Consider the following 14131-nt stretch of genomic DNA (forward strand, 5'->3'; position numbering starts at 1 on the left):
ATATACCAGATAAGCATTTAAGAAAGAAGCACCTTTTTAAATGGACCCATCTCCTCCTACTTGTTTTCTCCAGATCTGTCTTTTTAATTATTTACAGCATGCTGTGAACTTGTAACCATCTCTGAGATGACAAAGTACCTCAGCTCTACAGGGCAGGTGAAATTCCATCACTTTTTTTAATGCAAATATTTTGAAATGGGAAAGACATTCCTTCTTAGCCTTTTAAAGCAGTTCATCAGATGTAATTACAGTAATTTTACTGTATAGCCACAAATACAAGCACATGGAAAGCTTGTATTTGGGCAGACCTGCATGGCTGCTTAGCTAACAAGGGATGGAGGATTTGTAGATCCTCATCTAACAAACCCTGGATCAGTTCCAGCCCTGAATACAGGAGCAAAAACTCAGATATACGACAAAAAAAGATAGTAGTCCATAATATTTTTCTCAGAAGGTTATCCACTGTTTGATTACACATGGAGTTAGGAAACTGTGTCCTGTTCTTCATCTGAATCAGCCTGAAACCATCTTTCAGTGACTGAACTTTTTCTTTTGTCATCAGTAGTACAAGAAATTCACCCTGATTTTAGATTTCTGTACGCAAGTATCGATACTCAGCCCTTGAGAAACTCTCAGCTTTTTGTCAGTGAGATAAATAAGTTGAGCTCCTAATGCTTAAAATTCTGACTTGTTTTCTAGTCCCTGGAGATACTTGTGTACTCTTTTGAACTCTGTCCCCTTCTCTGTTCTCAGGGGTGAACAACAATGTACAAATAGCCATAAACAGTCAGACCAAAGATATATGTAGCCTATTGTCCTGACTTTGGCAGCACTTCCCACAGATGCCACTAGAAGATTAACTACACTGAAAATAAGGTGCTGTTTTCTTCACTGTTACTTCTCCAGTATCCAAGTGATCTGCAGCTCACTTGCTATGCACATAAGCTCTTAAACTGAGTTGGGATTACTTCTTCCCATTTTTTGCTTGACATTCAAGGTTGTATGGATCCATTGCAGGACCTCAGAAGTTCACGTTGACCAGTGAAGTTTTGTAAGTCCTCCATGGAGCTGCAGCTTTCTGAGACAGCTTTACTAGCTTTAGCAAACAAAACTCTCAATCTCATGGAGCCAGTACATGATCCTTCAAGCTAACCTCTTCCCTTGACTCTCAAGTCCTTCTCTGAAAAGCCAGTGTGTTGCCTCCTGCAAAGAGTGCATTAACTAGGATGTGACTTTTTCCAGAATGAAACATTCTGCACCCCCAACTTACAAGTTAAAGAGTTCAGAAGGTGAAATACTAGCTTTTGACTTCAAACTGCTTCCAGATATACCTGGTTTTCATCTCCTATTTGGAGAATAAGTCTTGCCAGCTTTTCAGAGATTGTAGTACAATGGATTCCAGCCTACTGCAACCTGCCTGAAAGCCTTAAATGATCAAGGTGTTCTAGAAGTATGAGAACTACTTAAATTAAATAAAATATATTTAAACATATAGTCAGCTCCTGGATTTTTTGAGACTAACTGCAGAGAAGGCTTAAAAAAATACAGCATTGACTGTCTTTCTAAAAGAAAACTGATATTCCCATATAATAACATAATTACTCCAGGTGTCAGGGCATTAAAAATAGAAGCAACTTTACAGAGAAAGGAAGGAGTTGGCAGTACTGCCACCAGCTTTATTTCCTATGACTTTCAAATGAATGTGAGAGAAATCTTATTGTATTCACATCTCCAGGTCTGCAGGTGTTTCCACACCACCACCCATTTGCTCTGGCACATGCAACCCCTCTACTCCTGCTCTCCTTCATGCATTCTCACCCTTGAATCCTGTCTCTGCTCCTCACGGGTACAGGCAGACACATTCAAGCTTCTTTTGTATACAAGCACTGCTATATACATTGCTATATACAACCGCAAGAACTACCCCCTCATGCAAAAGCACATATGCCAAAGTCAGCACGCACACACACCAGACCCCACACTTGCATATGATGACACTTAGTATTTTATCCTGGAGATGGGACAAGACACAAAGGGTCCCTGTTGTCCAGGCAGTTAAGATGCCCAAGTCCTTTTTAGCGGGGAGGTTCAGTAAATGCCTTTTGAAGCTTGCTGGTGTTTAGGAGCTGCCAGCTAGGTGAGTACCGATCTGAGATGCTCTTTCCCAAATTGAATGGTTGTGATGGATCATATTTATACCTCCACTGTTTCAGCCTTTGACAAACCATCCCACACATCTCTTATACTTGAAGGCTTCAACCTAATATTTTTTGAGCTGGGCATATGGGACCATGATTATATCATCTTTATTTACTTTTCTCCATTCACTCTCACTCCTCCATTCTTCTCTCTCCCCACCATTTATCATTTAAGGAGCCACTAAAATATTACACAGTGGTTTTTATTCATCACCGTTTTTTTCCCCCCTTTGTGAACAGATGCTTACCCTAATTCTGAGGTGATCTATGTGTGGACTAATAGCACCACAACATCTGTGGTGGTGGCCGAAGATGGCTCACGACTTAACCAGTACCACCTGATGGGACAAACTGTAGGAACTGAAAACATCAGTACCAGTACAGGTAAGGAGAATATATCCATCCCATGGCTGCTGACAGCTGGAGTGGGAGCCGAAATCACAGGCTCCAGTTATTTTGTAAGGAGGCTAGGGAAGGATCTGCGTGATACGGGGTGTGCAGGAGATCCTGAGCATGTTCCTGGTGCTGAATGCAGAGAGGATTGTGTTCTGGCTCTTAGGTACATCACAAAGACGTCACTGAAGATGTATCCAAGGTCCTGCTATTTAAAAGGCTGCAGAAGCTGCACACAGGTTCTGGTGCCCGCCTTTGCTGAGGCTGCCAGTGCTATTGCTGGCTTATTTCCCTGTGGGAACAACCACCCCAGGAGGCAAATACCACCCACACATTTGATCCGTTTCACTCATCACTTTAAAATGATTTGCTTGATGAAACTCCATGGGGAGGGAGCAGAGGGTGGCTGGGGGCTGTGGCATGGCTCTGCAGCGTGTCCAGAGGACCACGTGGCTGGAGAGGAGGTGCAAGCCCTGAGGATTCCCATTTCCTCCCAGGCTGCAAGCGGAGGCGCCAGATGTGGCAGCATTAGGGAGGCAAAGAAGATTTAATCCCAGGCCATGCACCCATGTGAGCCAGCCCCCCCGCCCCCAGCTTCTTAAGGCTCCCACGCAAGGGCAGCCATGGGCATGCATTGGTGGGGGGACTCCCGGAGGGGTTGAGTCCAGGCCAAGCATCACATGGCTCAGCAGGACTGGGGCTTAACCAGGTTATACAATGCACTCGTCTGCAGAGCATTAGTGGCATCCAGCCAGGTGGGGAACAAAATAGCCTGCCATCAAGTGAAGGGGGCTTTCCACCGCTGCTGGTTATGTGAAGCTTGGGGTGGGTAAAGGGGGCAGACTGCAGCCACATGACTGGGAGCAATTCCTGCTGGCAAAGCATGATGGAGTCTTTTGGTGATGTACTGTGTCCCTGGTGAAAAATGACAGACTCTGAGCCAAATACAGGATTGTAAAGGACAAGGTATAGCTTGAGTTAGGAACCTACTACTATCCACAGGAAACTTAGGAGATATGGAAACAGGTGCACATACACTTCCACACAAAATTAGGTGGACCTAAACATGAAGCTTCCTCCTCCAACTATCCAAACACAGCAAATAAAGAGGGTGCAGCTGAGCTTGCCCCTTGATCTCCAAACAGGACACAAAGCGAGGGAAGGCTTGCCTCAGGCAACACAGGGGAGCCACTGAACACAACCACTATCCCCATCCTATAGAGCTTCACCCTCTCCCTTGCCCATTTAAGGAGACACAAAGGTGTTGCCAAAGCAGAGGTACCTAAAATCAAGAGAAGTATATAGACAGGCACTGCTGCAGGAAAAGCACGAGTATGCGATCTCCCATTAAAAAGCAAAGACACTTTTTTCCTTACCAGTTTACCATCATAGCCGCATTGTTTTCTGCAATGAATGGTAGCTCCCCTCTTGCCTTCATTGTTGCCAAGAAAAAGATCCAGAGGATGTACTGGGGCATCTCCTACAAGCTCGCTCTACTCCTCAGAGCAAGAAAACCATCCAGCCCAGGCAGTGAGTGCTCCAGTGTGCCAGCTCCAGGCCACCTCCAGTTTGCAGCTCTGTCTGTGAAAGATCCTTCTACTCGTAAGCCCAAGGAAAGAAGGTAGTCTTCAGACAAATCCCAAAGTTTCTGCCCTGTAACGACCTCCCTCCTATATCTTAAGATTTAGGCTAATAAATGCTTGGTTTCCAACATCAAGATTTTATATTAATGTCCCAAGTTACATCTGGGCTGGCTGGATTCTGATTGCAGGGTGGATCACAAAGAGCAGGACACAGATTGTAACCAGGGATTAGCAAAATACAAAAATCCGATTTTGCACAGGGAAAGCATCAGTCAGCCATGGATTTTCTGGACTTCATCAGGCTTGTAGGAGGCCAGTAATCAGGGTTACTTATGAAGGCATTTCTTCCTTCTATTGAATTGTTGAATGCGAAAAAGGAAAACAAAAATAGCTATTGAACAATCCAAGTGCTTGGATCTTTTGTGGGGTTTTGGCACACAGTTCGAACTACGCAGCCTGTGCAGTTGCACAGGCAAAATGTTCATGTATATCGTAAGACATTTATGCTCACCTTTGTAGCAGACTTTTTTTTTTTAATGGAAATGCTGGACCTGCCTCAAAACCTTGAGATTCTGCTGGGTTTGTAGGCGAGCTGCTAAGTTTGGCTGTCTTCTCACAAAAAATACCCTGGCACTCCCAATTCATCAGCCAGTCTTGAAATTGAGAATATTTTAACCATGCCACAGAAAATAGCTCTGACATGTGCCACTTCTTTGGGGTTGTGTTTTTTTTTGGTTCTAGCATACCCAAATGTCATTCCCCCAAAAGAGAAGATATTTGACTACTCACACTGCTTCCAACATCTGTTACGTCCCAGTGGTAAAAGTGCTGAAAAGAGTCGGATACAGGATTTGGGTCCAAGTGGATCTTGCTGCCTTCTGCAAATGGTTGCCCAGTTCTGTTCCCAACATCCAGAATCTCTCATTGCTAACTTAGGATCTGCAGTGCCACAAAACAAAACAAAAACCCACTCTTTTATCTTCTGCCAGCTGGAGCCTGAGCTCTAAAATATCCAAAGCCTAAATAATAAAAGAAGCATTCAACCCTTCATTTTGCACCAAATAATTCTGAATTCTCCTTGAGATGAATCTTTTCCTGCTTCACTCTATAAAGGACACAGACATGCTTCATGGGCCAAAATATTCTGGATGTCAACATGGTCAGGTATGCGGTGTCACAGACCTAATGTCAGGTTCCCACCAGAACAGCTTTTGATACACCTGAGTCCACCTATATCCAGTAAATAAACAAGCCTGGGAGCTGGTCCAGCCCTATTAAAATACTGTATTGAATCCCAGTGTAATGGCGATAGAAGAATTCATGTAAGATCCTGGAGAATTTGATGGAGAATCCAGAACTCCATCATCTAAATACCAAAAAAAAAGAATACTGTAGCAGCTATTAAAGCATAAACACTGCCTTAAGACCAGCAGCAGCACAGTAGCGTAGCTCTGTGAAGAAATGCAGCCATTCCAGATCTAGGGCTTTTCATCAGTGCTAAATTTGTTATTAAAATTGTTTCGTGTAGTGATGAGTGGACCCCATCAGGAACAGGATTCTCTTTTAAATGCTACATAAGCCTATAACAAAAATTAGCTCTTGCTCAAGAAAACATATGCTCTAAGAATAAGCAGTGGTCTTGTAAGTAAAAGGGAGCTTTGCCACTCCAGCAGAGACAGTGTCTTGTTCTGTATAAACAGGCCAAGTCTTTTAGCTTTACTTTAAGCAGTGGTCCCAGGGCATTAAAAACCAAGCTGTGGGGTTTTCTTAAGCCCTAAAGTCTGCTGCAGGAAGTATTCCTGATGCAGGCATTTTTGAAAGGGACAGCATGGGAAGCTGGAGAAGATATAGGTTGGAAAAAGAGCGAAATCAAGATGATAGCATCATTTCACTGGCGTCAAGAGTTTTGATAGGTTAAAGAAAATGGTAAGCTACAAATCATCTGTGGAGTGCCACCAAAATGCAGGCATTCATTTTCTGCATTTTGAAAAGGAAAAAAAAAGAAAAGGTCCTGTTGCTCTGCTGAAGCTGTGTAGATTTTTTTTTTTTTAATTCCAGCTCCAAAAGCATAGTGTCAAAATCAGTAATGCACATTGTCACTCCTTAGTGAGCAAGCAAACTGTGATTCAAATATATCCCAATGCAGCAGCAACTCAGAAACAGATTACAGGCACAAAGACCCTGCTGCTGGTGACATATTTTATGGGTAATCCACAAAATAAATGCTTCTAAAGAGCAACTGGCATTCCTCCTGAGACTATAATGTGTTCAGCATCCCTGGTTCAGTATTACACTAAATGGAAGGGAATTAGATGTCACTTCATAGGGATTTTCTCCCCAGTTTCACAGCATTCTCTGTCCATCTCCACATCCCTCTTCAGGGAGCCATTTCATGAGAAAATAAACTCCAGAAGTCAGTTACAAAGATTGAGGCAGGCTGTCGGGTAAGACATTTCTGTCGTATTCCAGTCTTTCTGTCTAAAATCCTGAGTGTGAAGGTCTGTAAACTTCATCCAGAATAACAGAGCTCCTCTAGCATAACAGATCAGTGCAGCTATACCTGCAAAAGTCCTTTCATTGTAGACCTGTTCTCTGCTAATTAGCCATATTGTCACTTAGAAATAATCTGCCAAATGTAACTGCTTAGCAAAGCTGGCTGCAGCTCAACTCGGGCTATTCACTCAAGGCAGAATCAGTCTGTTATATATTTTCCTTTTGTGGCCGGTCTATAGAGACTAACAGTCAAGTCTTGCAACAGAGATTGTAGCTATATTTGTTTTGTTCTTGGAGGACAATCTATATTTCAGAACAGGAATTACTCTGATTCATCAGTACCCAGATGAATGATGCATGCTTTTACATTATTTCGATCTGGAGATCTGTTAGGGTTTGAAGGGGCTAGTTGTTTTTTCCTCTTACTTTTTGGTTTAATTTTTCCTGTATTGTAGCCTGTTTTTAGCTGGCAAGGTTTTGCCTTTGGGAAGCAGTTACCATCAATGAATAGCCTTCAGTAACTACTATGTTTTTCCAGGAACAGTCAGAAAGAACCAGTTAAGTTTTGATTTTTTTCTGAAACATTAGGGAAGGTGACAGCTGGTCTGTCGATTTTGGAGTGCATGTTTTTAGGCTTTTATTGAGATTCAGAGGACCTGACAAAAGACAGATAAATGCAATGCTGTGAATTTGGCATATTAAAAAGCCGTGCAATTTAGCACTTCTGTGGCAGCTTTCAGTGAATTCTCTATGCAGGCAGTACAATATTCATTGCACAAGTGAACAAGACATGCCAAAATGGCAATCCAGAAACAGATGTATCTTTCCAAGGGTTAAGGTGTACCAAATTCTAGGAAAACTGCATGCACTAGAGGGGTATTCCCTTTATTCATTCTGGAGGAACAATCTGATGGGTTTGGGTACTCAGATCAGTAAGACAGGCCAGGATCCATGTGCAAAGCTGCAGTTTTCTCAGCACTGACACTGGGACAGACAGGTGGTCCCTGAAGTGCAGTGCAGAAGGAGTGTCTGAGCCCATTCTCATTTTTGAAAACTGATGGCTGGCAGTAACAGTTGCCCTAATGAGGTTAAGTCATGCTGCTAAATTAGGCTTCTAAGAGTAGATGGCTTTAATCGTTACTCTGCTAAGACTGTTTGTGGGGCTGAGTCAAAACCAGGCAGGACTGACAGAGTGCCAGCACCCCAGATTTTTTATGCCTGGGAACATCAAGATATCCCAAGTATATAAAAGAACGTCAGCTCTTCGGTGCAGTAGGAGTAGTCAGTCATTGTCTTCTGCTTTTAGAGACTGTATATGAAGAGCTGTATCTGGCAGCATTTCTGTCTCAAGTCCTGGTTTTCCACAGCACAGAAACCAAAACATTTTTAATGCAGTTAAGAATGGCTGGATGGCATCGTCAAATGGAGGTGGGGTGGGGCTGGCCTGCTGAAATCCCTAAATTGATAACCCATTATTTTACCCACATGCATGTTTTTCTCCTTCTAGGTGAATATACTATTATGACAGCCCATTTTCATCTGAAAAGAAAGATTGGTTATTTTGTTATCCAGACGTACCTTCCTTGCATTATGACTGTGATCTTATCACAAGTGTCATTTTGGTTAAACAGAGAATCTGTCCCTGCTAGGACTGTCTTTGGTGAGTATCCCACTTTCTCCCAGCACAGAGGAAGTAGTGGTTTGGCTTGTGAAAGTGACTTGCGGTAATAAAACCACAGTGCATTAATGCTTATTTCTGCTTGAAGTGTTCCCTTGTTCTCTTCCAGTTTAAACTCAAAATACATTTTAAAACACTGTCTTTGCTTTTTTGGTAAAGTTATGACAGATACTCATCAAGAATTAGTATATGAAGGTTAAGGACAGAAGGCAGAAGAATGAGACTGGTGTGATTTAGGGGTGGGGAAAGGGGTATCCACTTGGGGAAAACACAGGATGGTTTAGAACAAAACACCGTATATATTATCATATTTAGTGTATACTCTAGCTAAGCATTTGAAACAGATTTCACTTCAAGACATTTTGTTTATCTCTGTTTTAAGATGTTTATCTGTGAAAACCATGTAGAGGTTAATTAGTGATAATTATCTCTATTACCATCAAACAAATTAATATGATTTTGCATTTCCAAACATATATTTACTACAGAAGTTGTCATGAAAGAAGTCCTTCAGGCTCTCTTAAGTTACTTGATTTATCACTAAAAGATTGCAGAAAATAAACAGTCTTCAGTGAAGGCTGATGAAATATAAAATTTTCACTAGATGGAAAATGAGGGGAGTGGGAACAGTTTATTATGTAAAACTTCAATCAGCTGTTCTTAAACAAGAAATTCTTCTCTGCAAAACTACTGAAAACAGTTGGCAGCTTTGATCAAAACATCAGTTCAGCAAGCTGTATGGGGAGAATACAGGTACCAGCATCTCTTTACTGACCGGTGGTATCCATTCCAGGTTCACAAAGATGTAACTTCAGAGTTTAGTTTTGTCCTATTGGGGGAATCCTTCAACAGATTAAAGTAGTGACAGCTCTGTCATTTACTGGCCTATGGGAAAGAAGAAGATACAGACAAAGAAATCAGTAACAGCCAACAATTTCATACATAAAATCTCCATATAAGAAAATAGAATAAGTAATTCCACTTTATTCTGACACTTATTGCTAAATGGGTTACTCACTGATTTTATAATGTACCACTGATTGAGGGACACTCTATGCATACCATGCATCAGTGCACAGGGATAGAAGATCAGAAAGGTTTTCTGTTGTGTAACAGCTGGGTTTGTCTTAAGCTACAAATGCTTAATTAAATACACTACAACTAGAGATAACCAGAATACCACAGAAGTAAACACCTGAGGGTGGAGGTTTTCACATTTTCTTGGAGAGCAAGTATCTGACTCTTTTGGACCATAATATGCAAACACTGACTGACTTCACATGGCCTTCTTAGGTATTCTGCTGAACTGGGGCCTGCTCATAGTTCAGTAGGGATCTCGTAAGGGCTACCAAACTGATCTCTTTCTTTTTTCTGTTATTCTTTACAGGAGTAACAACAGTCCTCACCATGACCACCTTAAGCATCAGTGCCCGTAACTCATTGCCAAAAGTGGCCTATGCTACTGCAATGGACTGGTTTATAGCTGTCTGCTATGCCTTTGTATTTTCTGCATTGATTGAATTTGCAACAGTCAACTATTTCACCAAGAGGAGTTGGGCATGGGATGGCAAAAAAGCCCTGGAAGCTGCTAAAATCAAGGTGCTTACCTTACGTTCTTCAAATACCTAGAATAGAAAGCAGGTACTCAGCATAGTTCAATAACTGAATTGATCATTTTCAGCTTCTTCATATGAAAGGTGTTCAATTACCCTTCCAACCTGATCCATTCTATGATTCTATGAAATGTACCTCTGCAGAGCACACTCCGTGCACTCTCCCAAATAAATGACAAAGCTCAAATTGAGCTCCATGAGTTAGGGTACCCACCACAGAATCCCCAGTGAAAAAGACAAAAGAGCCGTTCTGTGAAAACACAAACTTTTGAGTTCCATGCTGAAATTAAAATTTTGGAATGGGACTGACTCTTAGCAAATGATCTAGAGAGAGCGAGTACCTGCAGGCATCCCAAAAGAGCAGTACAAAGAGGGCAAGCTGGCAGTGGCACTGAGCCCTTCACCACACTCCTTGCTGCAGCCAGGAGGGTGAGGTTCACATCTTGGCATCTGCCTGTGGGGCAGCTACCTCTACAGGTGCAGGACCACATCACCCTGACAAAAGAAGCTGCTGGTGCACACAGCAGGTGGGATCTGGATCTGGATAGTCACTGTCAGCTTTCTGTGGTGTCAGGGAAATTTGAACCTGAGTAAGGCTATAAAATCAAGGCAGAAAGAGCTGTTCAGTAGTCAGAATAGCCAAGAGATCTGTTAGCATGGTTGATTATGGTATTTAGATTTTTGGGTTACTATCTTGAGAGTGTTTCCACTTTTTGTTCCTGTGGTCTAACATTTTGTTTGTTACACTGCAGAAAAGGTTGGGAAGAAAATCAACCAATACTTACACCACTGGGAAGCTGACCCCTGCACCAAACATGCCAAAGGACTCAGCCCCATCTGTCATCTCAAACACTGTATCTGCTTCAGTGAAGTCCACAGAAGAAAAACCTGCTGAAAGCAAAAAGACTTACAACAGCATCAGTAAGATTGACAAAATGTCACGGATAATTTTTCCAGTGCTGTTTGGAACTTTTAACTTGGTTTACTGGGCCACATATTTGAATAGGGAGCCTGTTATTAAAGGTGCCAATTCTCCAAAATAAACTGAAGGACTCTAAAGCCACATGTGAGCCATACTTACAAAGCAGATGCTACCAAGGAAAATTTGAGATCCAGACAACTTTCTACATTTGGGCAATATACTTCAGGAAGTTTTTTGCATGTTTAATAATATGTACAAATAATATTGCCTTGATTGTTTCTACATGTAACCTCAGATGTTTTGGAGATGGTTATATTACCTACAGCAACAGATCTTTATAAAAGATCAGAAGACATTGAACATGGCTTCTTTGCTGCTGAGTATCTTGCATTGATAGTTTACAAATAAATAAGTTATATTTTTTAACTGTTCAAGTGTACTACATATCGTGGTTTTTATACTTCAGATGTACAGTCATACAAATATAGGCTTAACCTATATTTTACAGAAGAGCTCCACTATTGTCATCTGATAAGTTACTGAGTAACGCCAGTTGTAAATGTGCCAAATTATTAAATGTAGGGCTATGTCTGAGCACCTTTACTGGTGATAGGTAGTGCATTACTCCACAGATAAAACTGCTCAGCCCAATTTTCATTGGAAGTTAACACACTGCAGTAAATCCTGATGGGGCTATGCTGATTTTCACTGCTTGATCCTCCAGCTTGCAGTGAAGTAACATGGGGAGCAGGATGCTACTTGTGTAAATAAAGGTGGTGGAATCTTGCCTTTAAAAGAAAACATGATGTTTGTTTGGATTCTGCATTCCAAGGAATCTTCTTGGATGATTCTTGGTATTTATTCCAAAAATTAAAAATATATTGCATGAAATTAACATAGATTAGGAACTTACTTGTGCAAATAAAACTTTTAACAAAAGCAGTAGACATTTTTATTAGAGTGAAGTAAATGATCTTTGGACATTTTCCCAAGAAGAAGACTGCGTTATATTAGCAGAGATAAACAGTAAAGAATTACAGTAATTCTACAATGATTATTACTTGTTTCCCACAGTGAAAACCAATCAGCCAACACTAAGAAGTGTGATCAAAAAGATGTGCTTCATGACAGCAAGGTGTTTCAGTGACAATATTGACAGAAAGGTCTTTGTACTGTCCATCTGAAACTTTTCTATAAAACGCCTTGCTGCTGCCAATGTGTTTTGCTTTCACAATGAATGAGAAAATGCGATCTGAGTTTTCAGCTCTTTCCTCCTTGGCATCCTTTCCTTGTTCCAGAAGCTTTTGTAATTTAATCTTAATGTTTAAATAAAAAATGCATTCAATATTTGACTGCAAAATGTCTTTTTTATACTGGTTATCTTTTTACAGAGACCAAAAAATTATGACAAGAACAAGGGAATTAATTGGAAAGCACATATGCACACACCCTGTCACATCGGTGAGAATGATGTGCCCTCAGTGTTGCCCAGAAAGGTATATACTGAGTGATGACGCTGAGTTATTTCAGAATTAGGTTCTATCTAGCTTTGGAGCATCAGCCCCGTGTTCTGTCTGGAATGGAGATGAGAGGTCATGCCTCACTTTGAGGTGAGAATACGGTCTAAGACTGGGGAGCTGTCTGGGCTTCTTGTGTGTCTTCTCTTCATCTCCTTCATTCTTAAACATTGCCAAGAAAAAAAATCTCACACACCCACTCCTTTTTTCTGTTTTTTGTTTAATGCTTTGGAATTAGAAATTTGCATGGAGGGAATGAGCAAACAGCTGCGTGGTTCTGAGTTACCGTCTGGGCTTAAACCACAACGGTTCTTTGTGGCACCCAAAGTGGCGCCAGTCAGAAGAAGGTATACCCCATAGGCTGAGATAAGGATAGTTTAATAATTGAAATTAAGTAAAATATAGTAATAATAGACATAACAACAACAATAAAGATACTGATACTAACAACAGAGAACAGCAAAAAAAGGAAAAATGAAAGCTCAGAAAACACAAGTGATACACAGTAGAATTGCTCATCACCTGCTGATCAATGCCCATCCTGTCCCCGAGCAGCAAAATGGGGGCTGTCAGGGATAGCAAACGTAACAATCTTTCTTGGTTGGGATTTGCACACCTGAAGAACTTTACTCCTAAACACTTCACATGAGTGCACATTCCTCCTATGGCAAGGCAAAGTAACCACAAAGTGAGTGGCATGGTAGGGTCTTGTTAATCACTGATGAGACTGCCTGCTGCCCTAACCAAGAATGAGAATCACAGTAAGTTGTTTTTCTCTTTCCTCAGACTTCCACAAAAAGCCTCCAATGTGATTATTTTTTCACTGCATGAAGGAGAAACTGAGACATCTTTACAGGATCTTCTCCACAGCCATTCCATCTGCCCCAGAGGGTTTTCTGTTCTTTGCTTAATTTGTTTATGTCCAAGTCTTGACTCTTGCCCTGAATGGCTCAGCATCATTTTCTGGTCTCCATTGCAGCACTCAGTGCTAGGGCCTCTAAATCTGACCTATTTTACTTAAGTGGAAAGTCTCCTCGTCTTCACTGAATATGGAACTACCTGCAAACAGTAGAGTTGCACAGTCACAGGATCAAGCCCTTTGCTTTATTTTAGCAATTTATCGATTTATCTGTTGTGTAGAGCACCTGATAATTACCTGCCTAAGACATGTGGCACCACATACATTCTATACATAGATCACTTCCAGTTATATTGGCTGTCCCTTTCTCTGTTAGAAGGTAAAGACAGAAAATAATTATTAGAGTTCATTCTGTTATCACGGATTTGCTAAATCAAGATGACGTTTCCTGCAGAAATGTTTCTCAGAGAAACCCACACACTCCTAATCCTTGCTGAGAACTGAAATGATACAAGAAACCATCACACACTGTGTGTTTCTGCCTGAACCATAGGTGTTGTCCCATAGTTTGGGAGATGCTTCAGTAAGCCGACTGATTCCTGGCTGGAGTATTTAAATGATACTGCCTCGCACTATGCAACACCTAACAGCTTAAATCTCTTTTCAGTCAGTGGAACTCTTTGTGTGGGAGACCATTACTCACTGATGGAATCTGAACTGTGGGAGATGGGAGCATTTCCAAGATCCTGGCTCAAAGTAAACACCTTTGCCATCTCCTGCTCCATACTGGGGCAGCATCTGAATGTGCATTAGCCTTCTCTGCTATTCCCTGGAAGGAGCCTGGGCCTTCAGGAGTGGTGAGAGCTGTGTCACTG

At 41.5% G+C, this 14131-nt stretch overlaps 1 protein-coding gene across 1 annotated transcript in view; it reads left to right on the top strand.

Moving 5' to 3' along the window:
* GABRA5 (gamma-aminobutyric acid type A receptor subunit alpha5) overlaps positions 1-11001 on the top strand; it is a 53376-nt gene extending 42375 nt beyond the window's left edge. Inside the window, exons 6-9 of the mRNA XM_005151394.2 lie at positions 2439-2582; positions 8175-8327; positions 9733-9944; positions 10711-11001. Coding sequence (XP_005151451.1) covers positions 2439-2582; positions 8175-8327; positions 9733-9944; positions 10711-11001 — 800 coding nt within the window. The remainder of the gene's footprint in view (positions 1-2438; positions 2583-8174; positions 8328-9732; positions 9945-10710) is intronic.
* The last annotated feature ends 3130 nt before the right edge of the window (positions 11002-14131 follow it).

This window comes from Melopsittacus undulatus, chromosome 2, assembly GCF_012275295.1.
Source record: "Melopsittacus undulatus isolate bMelUnd1 chromosome 2, bMelUnd1.mat.Z, whole genome shotgun sequence".
Taxonomy (NCBI): Eukaryota; Metazoa; Chordata; class Aves; order Psittaciformes; family Psittaculidae; genus Melopsittacus; species Melopsittacus undulatus.